Source organism: Stegostoma tigrinum, chromosome 45 (assembly GCF_030684315.1).
Source record: "Stegostoma tigrinum isolate sSteTig4 chromosome 45, sSteTig4.hap1, whole genome shotgun sequence".
Classification (NCBI taxonomy): domain Eukaryota; kingdom Metazoa; phylum Chordata; class Chondrichthyes; order Orectolobiformes; family Stegostomatidae; genus Stegostoma; species Stegostoma tigrinum.
The window spans coordinates 809,803-836,593 of NC_081398.1; the positions used below are offsets into that span (position 1 = coordinate 809,803).

At 61.0% G+C, this 26,791-nt stretch overlaps 1 protein-coding gene across 1 annotated transcript in view; it reads right to left on the reverse strand.

Moving 5' to 3' along the window:
• LOC125448639 (zinc finger MYND domain-containing protein 15-like) overlaps window positions 1-26,791 on the reverse strand; it is a 54,629-nt gene that overhangs the window by 19,788 nt on the left and 8,050 nt on the right. The window contains exon 3 of the mRNA XM_059642566.1: window positions 25,784-25,872. Coding sequence (XP_059498549.1) covers window positions 25,784-25,872 — 89 coding nt within the window. The remainder of the gene's footprint in view (window positions 1-25,783; window positions 25,873-26,791) is intronic.

A 26,791-nucleotide genomic window follows, 5' to 3' on the forward strand; every position in this document is an offset into this window, starting at 1 on the left:
ACACACACACACACACACACCCGCCTGTACACACACACACACCCGCTCCCACCCTGTACACACACACACACCCGCTCCCACCCTGGACACACACACACATCTGCTCCCACCCTGTACACACACACACCCGCCTGTACACACACACACACCCGCCCTGTACACAAACACACACCCGCCTGTACACACACCCGCTCCCGCCCTGTACACACGCACATACCCGCTCACGCCCTGCACACACGCACGTACCCGCTCACGCCCTGTACACATGCACACCTGCTCCCGCCCTGTACACACACACACTGCCGCCCTGTACACACACACACACGCTCCCACCCTGTACACACACACACACCCGCTCCCACCCTGTACACACACATATCCGCACCCGCCTGTACACACACGCCCGCTCCCGCCCTGTCCACACAGACACACCCGCTCCCGCCCTGTACACACACACACACCCATCTGTACACACACACACCCGCTCCTGCCCTGTACACACACACACACCCGCCTGTACACACACATACACCCGCTTCCGCCCTGTACACACACACACACAAACCCGCCTGTACACACACACGCGCACGCGCCTGTACACACACACACACACGTGCCTGTACACACACACACACCCGCTCCCGCCCTGTACACACACACACACATACACACCCACCTGTACACACACACACACACACCCGCCTGTACACACACACACACCCGCCTGTACACACACACACACACACACACACACACACACTCACACACCTGCTCCCACCCTGTACACACACACACACCCGCTCCCACCCTGGACACACACACACATCTGCTCCCACCCTGTACACACACACACCCGCCTGTACACACACACACACCCGCCATGTACACAAACACACACCCGCCCTGTACGCACGCACATACCCGCTCACGCCCTGTACACATGCACACCCGCTCCCGCCCTGTACACATGCACACTGCCGCCCTGTACACACACACACACCCGCTCCCACCCTGTACACACACATATCCGCACCCGCCTATACACACACACCCGCTCCCGCCCTGTACACACACACACACCCCCCCTGTACACCACACACACACACACACACACACACACACCCGCCTGTACACACACACACCCGCTCCCGCCCTGTACACACACACACACCTGCCTGTACACACACATACCCGCTTCCGCCCTGTACACACACACACACACCTGCCTGTACACACACACACACCCGCTCCCGCCCTGTCCACACACACACACCCGCTCCCGCCCTGTACACACACACACTAGCTCCCGCCCTGTACACACGCAAACCTAGTCCCACCCTGTACACACACACACACCCGCTCCCGCCCTGTACACACACACACACTAGCTCCCGCCCTGTACACACACACACCCGTTCCCGCCCTGCACACACGCACGTACCCGCTCCCACCCTGTACACACACACACCCGCTCCCGCCCTGTACACACACACACCTGTCTGTACACACACACACCCGCTCCCGCCCTGTACACACACACACACCCGCCTGTACACACACACACACAGACACACACACACCCGCCTGTACACACACACACCCGCTCCCGCCCTGTACACACACACACACCCGCTCCCGCCCTGTACACACACACACCCGTCTGTACACACACACACCCGCTCCCGCCCTGTACACACACACACACCCGCCTGTACACTCACACACAGACACACACACACACCCGCCTGTACACACACACACACACACACACAAACCCGCCCATACACACACACGCACGCGCGCCTGTACACACACACACACGCGCGTGCCTGTACACACACACACACACCCGCTCCCGCCCTGTCCACACACACACACATACACACCCACCTGTACACACACACACACACACCCGCCTGTACAAACACACACACCCGCTCCCACCCTGTACACACACACACACCCGCTCCCACCCTGGACACACACACACATCTGCTCCCACCCTGTACACACACACCCGCCTGTACACACACACACACCCGCCCTGTACACAAACACCCCCCCGCCTGTACACACACCCGCTCCCGCCCTGTACACACGCACATACCCGCTCACGCCCTGCACACAAGCACGTACCCGCTCACGCCCTGTACACATGCACACCTGCTCCCGCCCTGTACACACACACACTGCCGCCCTGTACACACACACACCCGCTCCCACCCTGTACACACACATATCCGCACCCGCCTGTACACACACGCCCGCTCCCGCCCTGTACACACACACACACCCGCCTGTACACACACACACCCGCCTGTACACACACACACACCCGCCATGTACACAAACACACACCCGCCCTGTACACACGCACATACCCGCTCACGCCCTGTACACATGCACACTGCCGCCCTGTACACACACACACACCCGCTCCCACCCTGTATACACACACACACACCCGCTCCCACCCTGTACACACACATATCCGCACCCGCCTGTACACACACACCCGCTCCCGCCCTGTACACACACACACACCCGCCTGTACACACACACACCCGCCTGTACACACACACACACACCCGCTCCCGCCCTGTACACACACACACACCTGCCTGTACACACACATACCCGCTTCTGCCCTGTACACACACGCACACACCTGCCTGTACACACACACACCCGCTCCCGCCCTGTCCACACAGACACACCCGCTCCCGCCCTGTACACACACACACACCCATCTGTACACACACACACCCGCTCCTGCCCTGTACACACACACACACCCGCCTGTACACACACATACACCCGCTTCCGCCCTGTACACACACACACACAAACCCGCCTGTACACACACACGCGCACGCGCCTGTACACACACACACACACACGTGCCTGTACACACACACACACCCGCTCCCGCCCTGTACACACACACACACATACACACCCACCTGTACACACACACACACACACCCGCCTGTACACACACACACACCCGCCTGTACACACACACACACACACACACACACACACACTCACACACCTGCTCCCACCCTGTACACACACACACACCCGCTCCCACCCTGGACACACACACACATCTGCTCCCACCCTGTACACACACACACCCGCCTGTACACACACACACACCCGCCATGTACACAAACACACACCCGCCCTGTACACACGCACATACCCGCTCACGCCCTGTACACATGCACACCCGCTCCCGCCCTGTACACATGCACACTGCCGCCCTGTACACACACACACACCCGCTCCCACCCTGTACACACACATCCGCACCCGCCTATACACACACACCCGCTCCCGCCGTGTACACACACACACACCCCCCTGTACACACACACACACACACACACACACACACACCCGCCTGTACACACACACACCCGCTCCCGCCCTGTACACACACACACACCTGCCTGTACACACACATACCCGCTTCCGCCCTGTACACACACACACACACCTGCCTGTACACACACACACACCCGCTCCCGCCCTGTCCACACACACACACCCGCTCCCGCCCTGTACACACACACACTAGCTCCCGCCCTGTACACACGCAAACCTAGTCCCACCCTGTACACACACACACACCCGCTCCCGCCCTGTACACACACACACACTAGCTCCCGCCCTGTCCACACTCACACACTCCCGCCCTGTACACACACACACCCGTTCCCGCCCTGCACACACGCACGTACCCGCTCCCACCCTGTACACACACACACCCGCTCCCGCCCTGTACACACACACACACACCCGTTCCCACCCTGTATACACACACACACACACACACCCGCTCCCGCCCTGTACACACACACACACCCGCTCCCGCCCAGGACACACACACACACACACCCGTTCCCACCCTGTACACACACACACACACACACACCCGTTCCCACCCTGTACACACACACACACACACCCGCTCCCGCCCTGTACACACACACACACCCGCTCCCGCCCAGGACACACACACACCCTCTCCCGCCCTGTACACACGTACACACCCGCTCCCGCCCTGTACACACGCACACATCCACCTGTACACACACACACACCCGCTCCCACCCTGTACACACTCACACTCTTGCCTGTACACACGCGCACCCGCTCCCGCCCTGTACACACACACACACACACACACACACACACACACACACACACACACACACACACACACACTCCCGCCTGTACACACACACACCCGCTCCCGCCCTGTACACACGCGCACCCGCTCCCGCCCTGTACACATGTGCACCCGCTCCTGCCCTGTACACACACACACCTGCACCCGCCCTGTACACACACCCGCACCCGCCCTGTACACACACACACACCCGCTCCCGCCCTGTACACATGCGCACCGGCTCCCGCCCTGTACACATGCACATACCCGCTCCCACCCTGTACACATGCACACCCGCACCCACCCTGTACACACACACACACCCGCACCCGCCCTGTACATACACACACATGCTCGCACCCGTCCTGTGCGCGCACACACCCGCACCCGCCCTGTACACACACACACACCCGCCCTGTACACACACACATACTCGCACCCGCCCTGTACACACACACACCCGCACCCGCCCTGTACACACACACACATATCCGCACCTGCCCTGTACACACACACACCCGCACCCGCCCTGTACACACACCCGCACCCGCCCTGTACACACACACCCGCACCTGCCCTGTACACACACACACCCGCACCCACCCTGTACACACACCCGCACCCGTCCTGTACACACACATACATACGCGCACCCGCACTGTACACACACACGCTCGCTCCCGCCCTGTACACACAGGCACACACACTCCCGCCCTGTACACACGCGCACCCACTCCCGCCCTGTACACACGCGCATACCCGCTCCCACCCTGTACACACACACACCCCCGCTCCCGCCCTGTCTACACACACACACACACACACACACACACACACACACACACACACACACACACACACACACACACCTGCTCCCACCCTGTACACACACACACATACCCGCTCCCACCCTGTAAACACACACGCACCCGCTCCCGCCCTGTGCACACGCGCACCCGCCGCCGCCCTGTGCACATGCACGCCCGCTCCCGCCCTGTGCACACGCGCACACGCCCTGTACACACGCACACCTGCTCCTGCCCTGAAGACACACCCGCTCCCACCCGGTCCACACACACACACACACACACCTGCTCCCACCCAGTACACATGCGCACCCGTTCCCGCCATGTACGCACGCGCACTCGCTCCCGCCCACACACACACCCGCTCCCACCCTGTGCACAGGCACACCCGCCCTGTACACATACACACCCGCTCCCACCCTGTAAACACACACCCGCTCCCGCCCTGTCCACACGCGCACCCGCTCCCGCCCTGTCCACACGCGCACTCGCTCCCGCCCTGTCCACACGCGTACCCGCTCCCACCCTGTACACACGCACGCCCGCTGCTGCCCTGTACACACACACACACCCGCTCCCGCCCTGTACAGACACACACTCCCGCCTGTACACACGCGCACCCGCTCCCGCCCTGTACACACACACACCCGCTCCCGCCCTGTACACAAACACACTCCCGCCTGTACACACGCGCACCCGCTCCCGCCCTGTACACACACACACTCTCCCGCCTGTACACACGCGCACCCACTCCCGCCCTGTACACACACACACCCGCTCCCGCCCTGTACACACACACACTCCCGCCCTGCACACACTCGCACCCGCTCCCACCCTGTATATACACCCGCTCCCGCCCTGTACACACACACACACCCGCCTGTACACACACACACACCCGCCTGTACACACACACACACCCGCTCCCACCCTGTACACACACACACACCCGCCTGTACACACACACACACACCCGATCCTGCCCTGTACATACACACACCCGCTCCCGCCCTGTACACACACACACCCGCCTGTACACACACACACACACACACACACACACACACGCGCGCGCGCGCCTGTACACACACACACACCCGCTCCCGCCCTGTACACACACACACATCCATCTGTACACACACACACCTGCTCCCGCCCTGTACACACACACACACCCACCTGTACACACACACACGCGCGCTCCCGACCTGTACACACACACACCTGCCTGTACACACACACACACCCGCTCCCGCCCTGTACACACACACACACCCGCCTGTACACACACACACACCCGCTCCCGCCCTGTACACACACACACACACCTGTACACACACACACACAACTGTACACACACACTCAAACCCGCCTGTACACACACACACACCCACTCCCGACCTGTACACACACACACACCCGCCTGTACACACACACACAAACACACACACCCGCCTGTACACACACACACACCCACTCCCGCCCTGTACACACACACACACACACACAAACCCGCCTGTACACACACACACGCGCGCACGCCTGTACACACACACACACCCGCTCCCACCCTGTACACACACACACCCGTCTGTACACACACACACACACACCTGCCTGTACACACACACACACCCGCTCCCGCCCTGTACACACACACACACCCGCTCCCGCCCTGTACACACACACACACACCTGTACACACACACACACAACTGTACACACACACTCAAACCCGCCTGTGCACACACACACACCCACTCCCGACCTGTAAACACACACACACCCGCCTGTACACACACACACACACACACACCCGCCTGTACACACACACACACCCGCTCCCGCCCTGTACACACACACACACACACACACACACACCCGCCTGTACACACACACACACCCGCTCCCACCCTGTACACACACACACCCGTCTGTACACACACACACCCGCTCCCGCCCTGTACACACACACACACCCGCCTGTACACTCACACACAGACACACACACACACCCGCCTGTACACACACACACACACACAAACGCTCCCGCCCTGTACACAAACACACACACACACACACAAACCCGCCCATACACACACACGCGCGCGCGCCTGTACACACACACACACACACACGCATGCCTGTACACACACACACACACCCGCTCCCGCCCTGTCCACACACACACACATACACACCCACCTGTACACACACACACACACACCCGCCTGTACACACACACACACCCGCTCCCACCCTGTACACACACACACACCCGCTCCCACCCTGGACACACACACACATCTGCTCCCACCCTGTACACACACACACCCGCCTGTACACACACACACACCCGCCCTGTACACAAACACACCCCCGCCTGTACACACACCCGCTCCCGCCCTGTACACACGCACATACCCGCTCCCGCCCTGCACACACGCACGTACCCGCTCACGCCCTGTACACATGCACACCTGCTCCCGCCCTGTACACACACACACTGCCGCCCTGTACACACACACACACGCTCCCACCCTGTACACACACACACACCTGCTCCCACCCTGTACACACACATATCCGCACCCGCCTGTACACACACGCCCGCTCCCGCCCTGTACACACACACACACCCGCCTGTACACACACACACCCGCCTGTACACACACACACCCGCTCCCGCCCTGTACACACACACACACCTGCCTGTACACACACATACCCGCTTCCGCCCTGTACACACACACACACACACACACACACACACACACCTGCTCCCGCCCTGTCCACACACACACACCCGCTCCCGCCCTGTACACACACACACACCCATCTGTACACACACACACACACCCGCCTGTACACACACACACACACACACACACACACACACACCCGCTCCCGCCCTGTACACACACACACATCCATCTGTACACACACACACCTGCTCCCGCCCTGTACACACACACACACCCACCTGTACACACACACACGCGCGCTCCCGACCTGTACACACACACACACCTGCCTGTACACACACACACACCCGCTCCCGCCCTGTACACACACACACACCCGCCTGTACACACACACACACCCGCTCCCGCCCTGTACACACACACACCCACCTGTACACACACACACACACAACTGTACACACACACTCAAACCCGCCTGTACACACACACACACACACTCCCGACCTGTACACACACACACACCCGCCTGTACACACACACACAAACACACACACCCGCCTGTACACACACACACCCGCTCCCGCCCTGTACACACACACACACACAAATCCGCCTGTACACACACACACGCGCGCACGCCTGTACACACACACACACCCGCTCCCACCCTGTACACACACACACCCGTCTGTACACACACACACACACACGCTCCCGCCCTGTACACACACACACACCTGCCTGTACACACACACACACCCGCTCCCGCCCTGTACACACACACACACCCGCCTGTACACACACACACACCCGCTCCCGCCCTGTACACACACACACACACCTGTACACACACACACACAACTGTACACACACACTCAAACCCGCCTGTGCACACACACACACCCACTCCCGACCTGTACACACACACACACACACACACCCGCTCCCGCCCTGTACACACACACACACCCGCTCCCGCCCAGGACACACACACACACACACCCGTTCCCACCCTGTACACACACACACACACACCCGTTCCCACCCTGTACACACACACACACACACCCGCTCCCGCCCTGTACACACACACACACCCGCTCCCGCCCAGGACACACACACACCCTCTCCCGCCCTGTACACACGTACACACCCGCTCCCGCCCTGTACACACGCACACATCCACCTGTACACACACACACACCCGCTCCCACCCTGTACACACTCACACTCTTGCCTGTACACACGCGCACACCGCTCCCGCCCTGTACACACACACACACACACACACACACACACACACACACACTCCCGCCTGTACACACACACACCCGCTCCCGCCCTGTACACACGCGCACCCGCTCCCGCCCTGTACACACGTGCACCCGCTCCTGCCCTGTACACACACACACCTGCACCCGCCCTGTACACACACCCGCACCCGCCCTGTACACACACACACACCCGCTCCCGCCCTGTACACATGCGCACCGGCTCCCGCCCTGTACACACGCACATACCCGCTCCCGCCCTGTACACATGCACACCCGCACCCACCCTGTACACACACACACACCCGCACCCGCCCTGTACATACACACACATGCTCGCACCCGTCCTGTGCGCACACACACCCGCACCCGCCCTGTACACACACACACACCCGCCCTGTACACACACACATACTCGCACCCGCCCTGTACACACACACACCCGCACCCGCCCTGTACACACACACACATATCCGCACCTGCCCTGTACACACACACACCCGCACCCGCCCTGTACACACACCCGCACCCGCCCTGTACACACACACCCGCACCTGCCCTGTACACACACACACCCGCACCCACCCTGTACACACACCCGCACCCGTCCTGTACACACACATACATACGCGCACCCGCACTGTACACACACACGCTCGCTCCCGCCCTGTACACACACGCACACACACTCCCGCCCTGTACACACGCGCACCCACTCCCGCCCTGTACACACGCGCATACCCGCTCCCACCCTGTACACACACACACCCCCGCTCCCGCCCTGTCTACACACACACACACACACACACACACACACCTGCTCCCACCCTGTACACACACACACATACCCGCTCCCACCCTGTAAACACACACGCACCCGCTCCCGCCCTGTGCACACGCGCACCCGCCGCCGCCCTGTGCACATGCACGCCCGCTCCCGCCCTGTGCACACGCGCACACGCCCTGTACACACGCACACCTGCTCCTGCCCTGAAGACACACCCGCTCCCACCCGGTCCACACACACACACACACACCTGCTCCCACCCAGTACACATGCGCACCCGTTCCCGCCATGTACGCACGCGCACTCGCTCCCGCCCACACACACACCCGCTCCCACCCTGTGCACAGGCACACCCGCCCTGTACACATACACACCCGCTCCCACCCTGTAAACTCACACCCGCTCCCGCCCTGTCCACACGCGCACCCGCTCCCGCCCTGTCCACACGCGCACTCGCTCCCGCCCTGTCCACACGCGTACCCGCTCCCACCCTGTACACACGCACGCCCGCTGCTGCCCTGTACACACACACACACCCGCTCCCGCCCTGTACAGACACACACTCCCGCCTGTACACACGCGCACCCGCTCCCGCCCTGTACACACACACACCCGCTCCCGCCCTGTACACACACACACTCCCGCCTGTACACACGCGCACCCGCTCCCGCCCTGTACACACACACACTCTCCCGCCTGTACACACGCGCACCCACTCCCGCCCTGTACACACACACACCCGCTCCCGCCCTGTACACACACACACTCCCGCCCTGCACACACTCGCACCCGCTCCCACCCTGTATATACACCCGCTCCCGCCCTGTACACACACACACACACCCGCCTGTACACACACACACACCCGCCTGTACACACACACACACCCGCTCCCACCCTGTACACACACACACACCCGCCTGTACACACACACACACACCCGATCCTGCCCTGTACATACACACACCCGCTCCCGCCCTGTACACACACACACCCGCCTGTACACACACACACGCGCGCGCGCGCCTGTACACACACACACACCCGCTCCCGCCCTGTACACACACACACATCCATCTGTACACACACACACCTGCTCCCGCCCTGTACACACACACACACCCACCTGTACACACACACACGCGCGCTCCCGACCTGTACACACACACACCTGCCTGTACACACACACACACCCGCTCCCGCCCTGTACACACACACACACCCGCCTGTACACACACACACACCCGCTCCCGCCCTGTACACACACCCACCCACCTGTACACACACACACACAACTGTACACACACACTCAAACCCGCCTCTACACACACACACACCCACTCCCGACCTGTACACACACACACACCCGCCTGTACACACACACACAAACACACACACCCGCCTGTACACACACACACACCCGCTCCCGCCCTGTACACACACACACACACAAACCCGCCTGTACACACACACGCGCGCGCACGCCTGTACACACACACACACCCGCTCCCACCCTGTACACACACACACCCGTCTGTACACACACACACACACACCTGCCTGTACACACACACACACCCGCTCCCGCCCTGTACACACACACACACCCGCTCCCGCCCTGTACACACACACACACACCTGTACACACACACACACAACTGTACACACACACTCAAACCCGCCTGTGCACACACACACACCCACTCCCGACCTGTACACACACACACACCCGCCTGTACACACACACACACCCGCCTGTACACACACACACACCCGCTCCCGCCCTGTACACACACACACACACACACACACACACACCCGCCTGTACACACACACACACCCGCTCCCACCCTGTACACACACACACCCGTCTGTACACACACACACCCGCTCCCGCCCTGTACACACACACACACCCGCCTGTACACTCACACACAGACACACACACACACCCGCCTGTACACACACACACACACACAAACGCTCCCGCCCTGTACACAAACACACACACACACACACAAACCCGCCCATACACACACACGCGCGCGCGCCTGTACACACACACACACACACGCATGCCTGTACACACACACACCCGCTCCCGCCCTGTCCACACACACACACATACACACCCACCTGTACACACACACACACACACACACACCCGCCTGTACACACACACACCCGCTCCCACCCTGTACACACACACACACCCGCTCCCACCCTGGACACACACACACATCTGCTCCCACCCTGTACACACACACACCCGCCTGTACACACACACACACCCGCCCTGTACACAAACACACCCCCGCCTATACACACACCCGCTCCCGCCCTGTACACACGCACATACCCGCTCACGCCCTGCACACACGCACGTACCCGCTCACGCCCTGTACACATGCACACCTGCTCCCGCCCTGTACACACACACACTGCCGCCCTGTACACACACACACACGCTCCCACCCTGTACACACACACACACCCGCTCCCACCCTGTACACACACATATCCGCACCCGCCTGTACACACACGCCCGCTCCAGCCCTGTACACACACACACACCCGCCTGTACACACACACACCCGCCTGTACACACACACACCCGCTCCCGCCCTGTACACACACACACACCTGCCTGTACACACACATACCCGCTCCCGCCCTGTACACACACACACACACACACACACACCTGCTCCCGCCCTGTCCACACACACACACCCGCTCCCGCCCTGTACACACACACACACCCATCTGTACACACACACACACACCCGCCTGTACACACACACACACAGACACACACACACACCCGCCTGTACACACACACACACACGCTCCCGCCCTGTACACACACACACACACACAAACCCGCCTGTACACACACACACGCGCGTGCCTGTACACACACACACACACCCGCTCCCGCCCTGTCCACACACACACACATACACACCCACCTGTACACACACACACACACCCGCCTGTACACACACACACACCCGCCTGTACACACACACACACACACCCGCTCCCACCCTGTACACACACACACACCCGCTCCCACCCTGTACACACACACACCCGCCCTGTACACAAACACACACCCGCCCTGTACACACGCACATACCCGCTCACGCCCTGTACACACGCACATACCCGCTCACGCCCTGTACACATGCACACTGCCGCCCTGTACACACACACACACACCCGCTCCCACCCTGTATACACACACACACACACCCGCTCCCACCCTGTACACACACATATCCGCACCCGCCTGTACACACACACCCGCTCCCGCCCTGTACACACACACACACCCGCCTGTACACAAACACACCCGCCTGTACACACACACACACACCCGCTCCCGCCCTGTACACACACACACACCTGCCTGTACACACACATACCCGCTTCCGCCCTGTACACACACGCACACACCTGCCTGTACACACACACACACCCGCTCCCACCCTGTACACACACACACCCGTCTGTACACACACACACCCGCTCCCGCCCTGTACACACACACACACCCGCCTGTACACTCACACACAGACACACACACACACACACCCGCCTGTACACACACACACAGACACACACAGACACACACACACACACACACACACCTGCCTGTACACACACACACCCGCTCCCGCCCTGTACACACACACACACCTGCCTGTACACACACATACCCGCTTCCGCCCTGTACACACACACACACACCTGCCTGTACACACACACACACACACCCGCTCCCGCCCTGTACACACACACACACACCTGTACACACACACACACAACTGTACACACACACTCAAACCCGCCTGTGCACACACACACACCCACTCCCGACCTGTACACACACACACACCCGCCTGTACACACACACACACACACACACACACACCCGCCTGTACACACACACACACCCGCTCCCGCCCTGTACACACACACACACACACACACCCGCCTGTACACACACACACACCCGCTCCCACCCTGTACACACACACACCCGTCTGTACACACACACACCCGCTCCCGCCCTGTACACACACACACACCCGCCTGTACACTCACACACAGACACACACACACACCCGCCTGTACACACACACACACACAAACGCTCCCGCCCTGTACACAAACACACACACACACACACACACAAACCCGCCCATACACACACACACGCGCGCGCCTGTACACACACACACACACACACGCATGCCTGTACACACACACACACACCCGCTCCCGCCCTGTCCACACACACACACATACACACCCACCTGTACACACACACACACACACCCGCCTGTACACACACACACACCCGCTCCCACCCTGTACACACACACACACCCGCTCCCACCCTGGACACACACACACATCTGCTCCCACCCTGTACACACACACACCCGCCTGTACACACACACACACCCGCCCTGTACACAAACACACCCCCGCCTGTACACACACCCGCTCCCGCCCTGTACACACGCACATACCCGCTCACGCCCTGCACACACGCACGTACCCGCTCACGCCCTGTACACATGCACACCTGCTCCCGCCCTGTACACACACACACTGCCGCCCTGTACACACACACACACACGCTCCCACCCTGTACACACACACACAACCGCTCCCACCCTGTACACACACATATCCGCACCCGCCTGTACACACACGCCCGCTCCAGCCCTGTACACACACACACACCCGCCTGTACACACACACACCCGCTCCCGCCCTGTACACACACACACACCTGCCTGTACACACACATACCCGCTTCCGCCCTGTACACACACACACACACCTGCTCCCGCCCTGTCCACACACACACACCCGCTCCCGCCCTGTACACACACACACACCCATCTGTACACACACACACACACCCGCCTGTACACACACACACACAGACACACACACACACCCGCCTGTACACACACACACACACGCTCCCGCCCTGTACACACACACACACACACAAACCCGCCTGTACACACACACACGCGCGTGCCTGTACACACACACACACACCCGCTCCCGCCCTGTCCACACACACACACATACACACCCACCTGTACACACACACACACACCCGCCTGTACACACACACACACCCGCCTGTACACATACACACACACACCCGCTCCCACCCTGTACACACACACACCCGCCCTGTACACAAACACACACCCGCCCTGTACACACGCACATACCCGCTCACGCCCTGTACACACGCACATACCCGCTCACGCCCTGTACACATGCACACTGCCGCCCTGTACACACACACACACCCGCTCCCACCCTGTATACACACACACACACCCGCTCCCACCCTGTACACACACATATCCGCACCCGCCTGTACACACACACCCGCTCCCGCCCTGTACACACACACACACCCGCCTGTACACACACACACCCGCCTGTACACACACACACACACACCCGCTCCCGCCCTGTACACACACACACACCTGCCTGTACACACACATACCCGCTTCCGCCCTGTACACACACGCACACACCTGCCTGTACACACACACACACCCGCTCCCACCCTGTACACACACACACCCGTCTGTACACACACACACCCGCTCCCGCCCTGTACACACACACACACCCGCCTGTACACTCACACACAGACACACACACACACCCGCCTGTACACACACACACAGACACACACAGACACACACACACACACACACACACACACACACACACACACACACACCTGCCTGTACACACACACACCCGCTCCCGCCCTGTACACACACACACACCTGCCTGTACACACACATACCCGCTTCCGCCCTGTACACACACACACACACCTGCCTGTACACACACACACACACCCGCTCCCGCCCTGTACACACACACACTAGCTCCCGCCCTGTACACACGCAAACCTAGTCCCACCCTGTACACACACACACACCCGCTCCCGCCCTGTACACACACACACACTAGCTCCCGCCCTGTACACACTCGCACCCACTCCTGCCCTGTACACACGCACATTACCGCTCCCACCCTGTACACACACACACACACCCGCACCCGCCCTGTACAAACACACACACGCTTGCTCCCGCCCTGTACACACTCGCACCCGCTCCTGCCTGTACACACACACACTCCCGCCCTGTACACACACACACCCGTTCCCGCCCTGCACACACGCACGTACCCGCTCCCACCCTGTACACACACACACCCGCTCCCGCCCTGTACACACACACACACACACACCCGTTCCCACCCTGTACACACACACACACACACACCCGCTCCCGCCCTGTACACACACACACACCCGCTCCCGCCCAGGACACACACACACCCTCTCCCGCCCTGTACACACGTACACACCCGCTCCCGCCCTGTACACACGCACACATCCACCTGTACACACACACACACCCGCTCCCACCCTGTACACACTCACACTCTTGCCTGTACACACGCGCACCCGCTCCCGCCCTGTACACACACACACACACACACACACACACACACACACACACACACTCCCGCCTGTACACACACACACCCGCTCCCGCCCTGTACACACGCGCACCCGCTCCCGCCCTGTACACACGTGCACCCGCTCCTGCCCTGTACACACACACACCTGCACCCGCCCTGTACACACACCCGCACCCGCCCTGTACACACACACACACCCGCTCCCGCCCTGTACACATGCGCACCGGCTCCCGCCCTGTACACACGCACATACCCGCTCCCGCCCTGTACACATGCGCACCCGCACCCACCCTGTACACACACACACACCCGCACCCGCCCTGTACATACACACACATGCTCGCACCCGTCCTGTGCGCACACACACCCGCACCCGCCCTGTACACACACACACACCCGCCCTGTACACACACACATACTCGCACCCGCCCTGTACACACACACACCCGCACCCGCCCTGTACACACACACACATATCCGCACCTGCCCTGTACACACACACACCCGCACCCGCCCTGTACACACACCCGCACCCGCCCTGTACACACACACCCGCACCTGCCCTGTACACACACACACCCGCACCCACCCTGTACACACACCCGCACCCGTCCTGTACACACACATACATACGTGCACCCGCACTGTACACACAAACGCTCGCTCCCGCCCTGTACACACACGCACACACACTCCCGCCCTGTACACACGCGCACCCACTCCCGCCCTGTACACACGCGCATACCCGCTCCCACCCTGTACACACACACACCCCCGCTCCCGCCCTGTCTACACACACACACACACACACACACACACACACACACACACACACACCTGCTCCCACCCTGTACACACACACACATACCCACTCCCACCCTGTAAACACACACGCACCCGCTCCCGCCCTGTGCACACGCGCACCCGCCGCCGCCCTGGGCACATGCACGCCCGCTCCCGCCCTGTGCACACGCGCACACGCCCTGTACACACGCACACCTGCTCCTGCCCTGAAGACACACCCGCTCCCACCCGGTCCACACACACACACACACCTGCTCCCACCCAGTACACATGCGCACCCGTTCCCGCCATGTACGCACGCGCACTCGCTCCCGCCCACACACACACCCGCTCCCACCCTGTGCACAGGCACACCCGCCCTGTACACATACACACCCGCTCCCACCCTGTAAACACACACCCGCTCCCGCCCTGTCCACACGCGCACCCGCTCCCGCCCTGTCCACACGCGCACTCGCTCCCGTCCTGTCCACACGCGTACCCGCTCCCACCCTGTACACACGCACGCCCGCTGCTGCCCTGTACACACACACACACCCGCTCCCGCCCTGTACAGACACACACTCCCGCCTGTACACACGCGCACCCGCTCCCGCCCTGTACACACACACACCCGCTCCCGCCCTGTACACACACACACTCCCGCCTGTACACACGCGCACCCGCTCCCGCCCTGTACACACACACACACTCCCGCCTGTACACACGCGCACCCACTCCCGCCCTGTACACACACACACCCGCTCCCGCCCTGTACACACACACACTCCCGCCCTGCACACACTCGCACCCGCTCCCACCCTGTATATACACCCGCTCCCGCCCTGTACACACACACACACCCGCCTGTACACACACACACACCCGCCTGTACACACACACACACCCGCTCCCACCCTGTACACACACACACACCCGCCTGTACACACACACACACACACCCGATCCTGCCCTGTACATACACACACCCGCTCCCGCCCTGTACACACACACACCCGCCTGTACACACACACACACACACACACACACACACACACGCGCGCGCGCGCGCCTGTACACACACACACACCCGCTCCCGCCCTGTACACACACACACATCCATCTGTACACACACACACCTGCTCCCGCCCTGTACACACACACACACCCACCTGTACACACACACGCGCGCGCTCCCGACCTGTACACACACACACACCTGCCTGTACACACACACACACCCGCTCCCGCCCTGTACACACACACACACCCGCCTGTACACACACACACACCCGCTCCCGCCCTGTACACACACACACCCACCTGTACACACACACACACAACTGTACACACACACTCAAACCCGCCTGTACACACCCACACACCCACTCCCGACCTGTACACACACACACACCCGCCTGTACACACACACACAAACACACACACCCGCCTGTATACACACACACACCCGCTCCCGCCCTGTACACACACACACCCGTCTGTACACACACACACACACACGCTCCCGCCCTGTACACACACACACACCTGCCTGTACACACACACACACCCGCTCCCGCCCTGTACACACACACACACCCGCCTGTACACACACACACACCCGCTCCCGCCCTGTACACACACACACACCCGCTCCCGCCCTGTACACACACACACACACCTGTACACACACACACACAACTGTACACACACACTCAAACCCGCCTGTGCACACACACACACCCGTTCCCACCCTGTACACACACACACACACACCCGTTCCCACCCTGTACACACACACACACACACCCGCTCCCGCCCTGTACACACACACACACCCGCTCCCGCCCAGGACACACACACACCCTCTCCCGCCCTGTACACACGTACACACCCGCTCCCGCCCTGTACACACGCACACATCCACCTGTACACACACACACACCCGCTCCCGCCCTGTACACACACACACCCACCTGTACACACACACACACAACTGTACACACACACTCAAACCCGCCTGTACACACCCACACACCCACTCCCGACCTGTACACACACACACACCCGCCTGTACACACACACACAAACACACACACCCGCCTGTATACACACACACACCCGCTCCCGCCCTGTACACACACACACCCGTCTGTACACACACACACACACACGCTCCTGCCCTGTACACACACACACACCTGCCTGTACACACACACACACCCGCTCCCGCCCTGTACACACACACACACCCGCCTGTACACACACACACACCCGCTCCCGCCCTGTACACACACACACACCCGCCTGTACACACACACACACACCTGTACACACACACACACAACTGTACACACACACTCAAACCCGCCTGTGCACACACACACACCCGTTCCCACCCTGTACACACACACACACACACCCGTTCCCACCCTGTACACACACACACACACACCCGCTCCCGCCCTGTACACACACACACACCCGCTCCCGCCCAGGACACACACACACCCTCTCCCGCCCTGTACACACGTACACACCCGCTCCCGCCCTGTACACACGCACACATCCACCTGTACACACACACACACCAGATGCCACCCTGTACACACTCACACTCTTGCCTGTACACACGCGCACCCGCTCCTGCCCTGTACACACACACACCTGCACCCGCCCTGTACACACACCCGCACCCGCCCTGTACACACACACACACCCGTTCCCGCCCTGTACACATGCGCACCGGCTCCCGCCCTGTACACACGCACATACCCGCTCCCGCCCTGTACACATGCACACCCGCACCCACCCTGTACACACACACACACCCGCACCCGCCCTGTACATACACACACATGCTCGCACCCGTCCTGTGCGCACACACACCCGCACCCGCCCTGTACACACACACACACCCGCCCTGTACACACACACATACTCGCACCCGCCCTGTACACACACACACCCGCACCCGCCCTGTACACACACACACCTGCACCCGCCCTGTACACACACACACATATCCGCACCTGCCCTGTACACACACCCGCACCCGCCCTGTACACAAACACACCCGCACCTGCCCTGTACACACACACACCCGCACCCGCCCTGTACACACACCCGCACCCGTCCTGTACACACACATACATACGCGCACCCGCACTGTACACACACACGCTCGCTCCCGCCCTGTACACACACGCACACACACTCCCGCCCTGTACACACGCGCACCCACTCCCGCCCTGTACACACGCGCATACCCGCTCCCACCCTGTACACACACACACCCCCGCTCCCGCCCTGTCTACACACACACACACACACACACACACACACATACACACACACACACACCTGCTCCCACCCTGTACACACACACACATACCCGCTCCCACCCTGTAAACACACACGCACCCGCTCCCGCCCTGTGCACACGCGCACCCGCCGCCGCCCTGTGCACATGCACGCCCGCTCCCGCCCTGTACACACGCACATACCCGCTCCCGCCCTGTACACATGCACACCCGCACCCACCCTGTACACACACACACACCCGCACCCGCCCTGTACATACACACACACGCTCGCACCCGTCCTGTGCGCACACACACCCGCACCCGCCCTGTACACACACACACACCCGCCCTGTACACACACACATACTCGCACCCGCCCTGTACACACACACACCCGCACCCGCCCTGTACACACATACACCCGCACCCGCCCTGTACACACACACACATATCCGCACCTGCCCTGTACACACACACACCCGCACCCGCCCTGTACACACACCCGCACCCGCCCTGTACACACACACACCCGCACCTGCCCTGTACACACGCACACCTGCTCCTGCCCTGAAGACACACCCGCTCCCACCCGGTCCACACACACACACACACACACCTGCTCCCACCCAGTACACATGCGCACCCGTTCCCGCCATGTATGCACGCGCACTCGCTCCCGCCCACACACACACCCGCTCCCACCCTGTGCACAGGCACACCCGCCCTGTACAAATACACACCCGCTCCCACCCTGTAAACACACACCCGCTCCCGCCCTGTCCACATGCGCACCCGCTCCCGCCCTGTCCACACTCGCTCCCGCCCTGTCCACACGCGTACCCGCTCCCACCCTGTACACACGCACGCCCGCTGCTGCCCTGTACACACACACACACCCGCTCCCGCCCTGTACAGACACACACTCCCGCCTGTACACACGCGCACCCGCTCCCGCCCTGCACACACACACACCCGCTCCCGCCCTGTACACACACACACCCGCTCCCGCCCTGTACACACACACACTCCCGCCTGTACACACGCGCACCCGCTCCCGCCCTGTACACACACACACACTCCCGCCTGTACACACGCGCACCCACTCCCGCCCTGTACACACACACACCCGCTCCCGCCCTGTACACACACACACTCCCGCCCTGCACACACTCGCACCCGCTCCCACCCTGTATATACACCCGCTCCCGCCCTGTACACACACACACACCCGCCTGTACACACACACACACCCGCCTGTACACACACACACACCCGCTCCCACCCTGTACACACACACACACCCGCCTGTACACACACACACACACCCGCTCCTGCCCTGTACATACACACACCCGCTCCCGCCCTGTACACACACACACACCCGCCTGTATACACACACACACACACACACACACACACACACGCACGCGCCTGTACACACACACACACCCGCTCCCGCCCTGTACACACACACACATCCATCTGTACACACACACACCTGCTCCCGCCCTGTACACACACACACACCCACCTGTACACACACACATGCGCGCTCCCGACCTGTACACACACACACACCTGCCTGTACACACACACACACCCGCTCCCGCCCTGTACACACACACACACCCGCCTGTACACACACACACACCCGCTCCCGCCCTGTACACACACACCCCCACCTGTACACACACACACACAACTGTACACACACACTCAAACCCGCCTGTACACACACACACACCCACTCCCGACCTGTACACACATACACACCCGCCTGTACACACACACACACACACACACACACACACACACACACACACACACACACACACACACACACACACACACACACACACCCGCCTGTACACACACACACACCCGCTCCCGCCCTGTACACACACACACACACAAACCCGCCTGTACACACACACACGCGCGCACGCCTGTACACACACACACACCCGCTCCCACCCTGTACACACACACACCCGTCTGTACACACACACACCCGCTCCCGCCCTGTACACACACACACACCCGCCTGTACACTCACACACAGACACACACACACACCCGCCTGTACACACACACACACACGCTCCCGCCCTGTACACACACACACACACACACACACACACACACACACACACAAACCCGCCCATACACACACACGCGCGCGCGCCTGTACACACACACACACGCACGCGTGCCTGTACACACACACACACACACCCGCTCCCGCCCTGTCCACACACACACACATACACACCCACCTGTACACACACACACACACACACACACCCGCCTGTACACACACACACACCCGCTCCCACCCTGTACACACACACACACCCGCTCCCACCCTGGACACACACACACATCTGCTCCCACCCTGTACACACACACACCCGCCTGCACACACACACACACCCGCCCTGTACACAAACACCCCCCCGCCTGTACACACACCCGCTCCCGCCCTGTACAAACGCACATACCCGCTCACGCCCTGCACACACGCACGTACCCGCTCACGCCCTGTACACATGCACACCCGCTCCCGCCCTGTACACACATACACTGCCGCCCTGTACACACACACACACGCTCCCACTCTGTACACACACACACACCCGCTCCCACCCTGTACACACACATATCCGCACCCGCCTGTACACACACGCCCGCTCCCGCCCTGTACACACACACACACCCGCCTGTACACACACACACCCGCCTGTACACACACACACCCGCTCCCGCCCTGTACACACACACACACCTGCCTGTACACACACATACCCGCTTCCGCCCTGTACACACACGCACACACCTGCCTGTACACACACACACACACACCTGCTCCCGCCCTGTCCACACACACACACCCGCTCCCGCCCTGTACACACACACACACCCATCTGTACACACACACACACACCCGCCTGTACACACACACACACACAGACACACACACACACCCGCCTGTATACACACACACACACCCGCTCCCGCCCTGTACACACACACACACACACACACACACAAACCCGCCTGTACACACACGTGCACGCGCCTGTACACACACACACACGCGCGTGCCTGTACACACACACACACCCGCTCCCGCCCTGTCCACACACACACACATACACACCCACCTGTACACACACACACACACCTGCCTGTACACACACACACACCCGCCTGTACACACACACACACACACACCCGCTCCCACCCTGTACACACACACACACCCGCTCCCACCCTGGACACACACACACATCTGCTCCCACCCTGTACACACACACACCCACCCTGTACACAAACACACACCCGCCCTGTACACACGCACATACCCGCTCACGCCCTGTACACACGCACATACCCGCTCACGCCCTGTACACATGCACACCCGCACCCGCCCTGTACACATGCACACTGCCGCCCTGTACACACACACACACCCGCTCCCACCCTGTATACACACACACACACCCGCTCCCACCCTGTACACACACATATCCGCACCCGCCTGTACACACACACCCGCTCCCGCCCTGTACACACACACACACCCGCCTGTACACACACACACACACACCCGCCTGTACATACACACACCCGCTCCCGCCCTGTACACACACACACACCCGCTCCCACCCTGTACACACACATATCCGCACCCGCCTGTACACACACGCCCGCTCCCGCCCTGTACACACACACACACCCGCCTGTACACACAAACACCCGCCTGTACACACACACACCCGCTCCCGCCCTGTACACACACACACACCTGCCTGTACACACACATACCCGCTTCCGCCCTGTACACACACGCACACACCTGCCTGTGTACACACACACACACACACACCTGCTCCCGCCCTGTCCACACACACACACCCGCTCCCACCCTGTACACACACACACCCGTCTGTACACACACACACACCCGCCTGTACACACACACACACAGACACACACACACATCCGCCTGTACACACACACACACCCGCTCCCGCCCTGTACACACACACACACACACACACAAACCCGCCTGTACACACACGTGCACGCGCCTGTACACACACACACACGCGCGTGCCTGTACACACACACACACCCGCTCCCGCCCTGTCCACACACACACACATACACACCCACCTGTACACACACACACACACCTGCCTGTACACACACACACACCCGCCTGTACACACACACACACACACCCGCTCCCACCCTGTACACACACACACACCCGCTCCCACCCTGGACACACACACACATCTGCTCCCACCCTGTACACACACACACCCGCCCTGTACACAAACACACACCCGCCCTGTACACACGCACATACCCGCTCACGCCCTGTACACACACACACATACCCGCTCACGCCCTGTACACATGCACACCCGCACCCGCCCTGTACACATGCACACTGCCGCCCTGTACACACACACACACCCGCTCCCACCCTGTATACACACACACACACCCGCTCCCACCCTGTACACACACATATCCGCACCCGCCTGTACACACACACCCGCTCCAGCCCTGTACACACACACACACCCGCCTGTACACACACACACACACACCCGCCTGTACATACACACACCCGCTCCCGCCCTGTACACACACACACACCTGCCTGTACACACACACACCCGCTCCCACCCTGTAAACACACACCCGCTCCCGCCCTGTCCACACGCGCACCCGCTCCCGCCCTGTCCACACGCGCACCCGCTCCTGCCCTGTCCACACGCGTACCAGCTCCCACCCTGTACACACGCACGCCCGCTGCTGCCCTGTACACACACACACCCGCTCCCACCCTTTACACGCACACACCCGCTCCCGCCCTGTACACACACACACTCCCGCCTGTACACACGCGCACCCGCTCCCGCCCTGTACACACACACACCCGCTCCTGCCCTGTACACACACACACTCCCGCCTGTACACACGCGCACCCGCTCCCGCCCTGTACACACACACACACTCCCGCCTGTACACACGCGCACCCACTCCCGCCCTGTACACACACACACCCGCTCCCGCCCTGTACACACACACACTCCCGCCCTGCACACACTCGCACCCGCTCCCGCCCTGTATACACACCTGCTCCCGGCCTGTACACACACACACTCCCACCCTGGACACATTCCAGCCCTGTCCACACACACAAATTCCCAATTCACAATGACAGCAGAGAGAGTGTAGAGGGAGCTTTAATCTGTATCTAACCCAGTGCCAACTGTGTCCTGGGAGTCTTTGATCAGGAGGGTGTAAAGGGAGCTTTACTCTGTTTATGCTGTTTCCGTCCTGGAAGCAGGAACCAGTCAGACTCACCCAGAACACCATTCGCATTTCAAACTGTTTCTCCGCTTCCAGGATGTGTATCTTCAGGGATTGTTTGTTCAATATATTCAACTCCGGAACTGTGCAGAGAAAAACATGAAACAGTGAACACCGACATCGCTCTGACACAGGCAGCCCTGACCCATCCCCACCGGTACTGTACCCCAGTGTTACACAGTGACAGACCCATCCCCACCGGTACTGTACCCCAGTGTTACACAGTGACAGACCCGTCCCCACTGGTACTGTACCCCAGTGTTATACAGTGACAGACCCATCCCCACCGGTACTGTACCCCAGTGTTATACAGTGACAGACCCATCCCCACCGGTACTGTACCCCAGTGTTACACAGTGACAGACCCATCCCCACCGGTACTGTACCCCAGTGTTACACAGTGACAGACCGTCCCCCACTGGTACTGTACCCCAGTGTTATACAGTGACAGACCCGTCCCCACCGGTACTGTACCCCAGTGTTATACAGTGACAGACTCGTCCTCACCAGTACTATACCCCAGTGTTATACAGTGACAGACCCATTCCCCCACCGGTACTGCACCGTGTTATACAGCGACAGACCTGTACCCACCGGTACTGTACCCCAGTGTTATACAGGGACAGACCTGTCACCCATCGGTACTGTACCCCAGTGTTATACAGTGACAGACCGTCCCCACCGGTACTGTACCCCAGTGTTATACAGTGAAACACCCTGTCCCCACCGGTACTGTACCACAGTGTTATACAGGGACAGACCCGTCCCCACCGGTACTGTACCCCCAGTGTTATACAGTGAAACACCCTGTCCCCACCGGTACTGTACCACAGTGTTATACAGGGACAGACCCATTCCCCACTGGTACTGTACCCCAGTGTTATACAGCAACAGACTCGTCTCACCAGTACTGTACCCCAGTGTTATACAGGTACAGACCTGTCCCCCACCGGTACTGTACCCCAGTGTTATACAGGTACAGACCTGTCTCCCACCGGTACT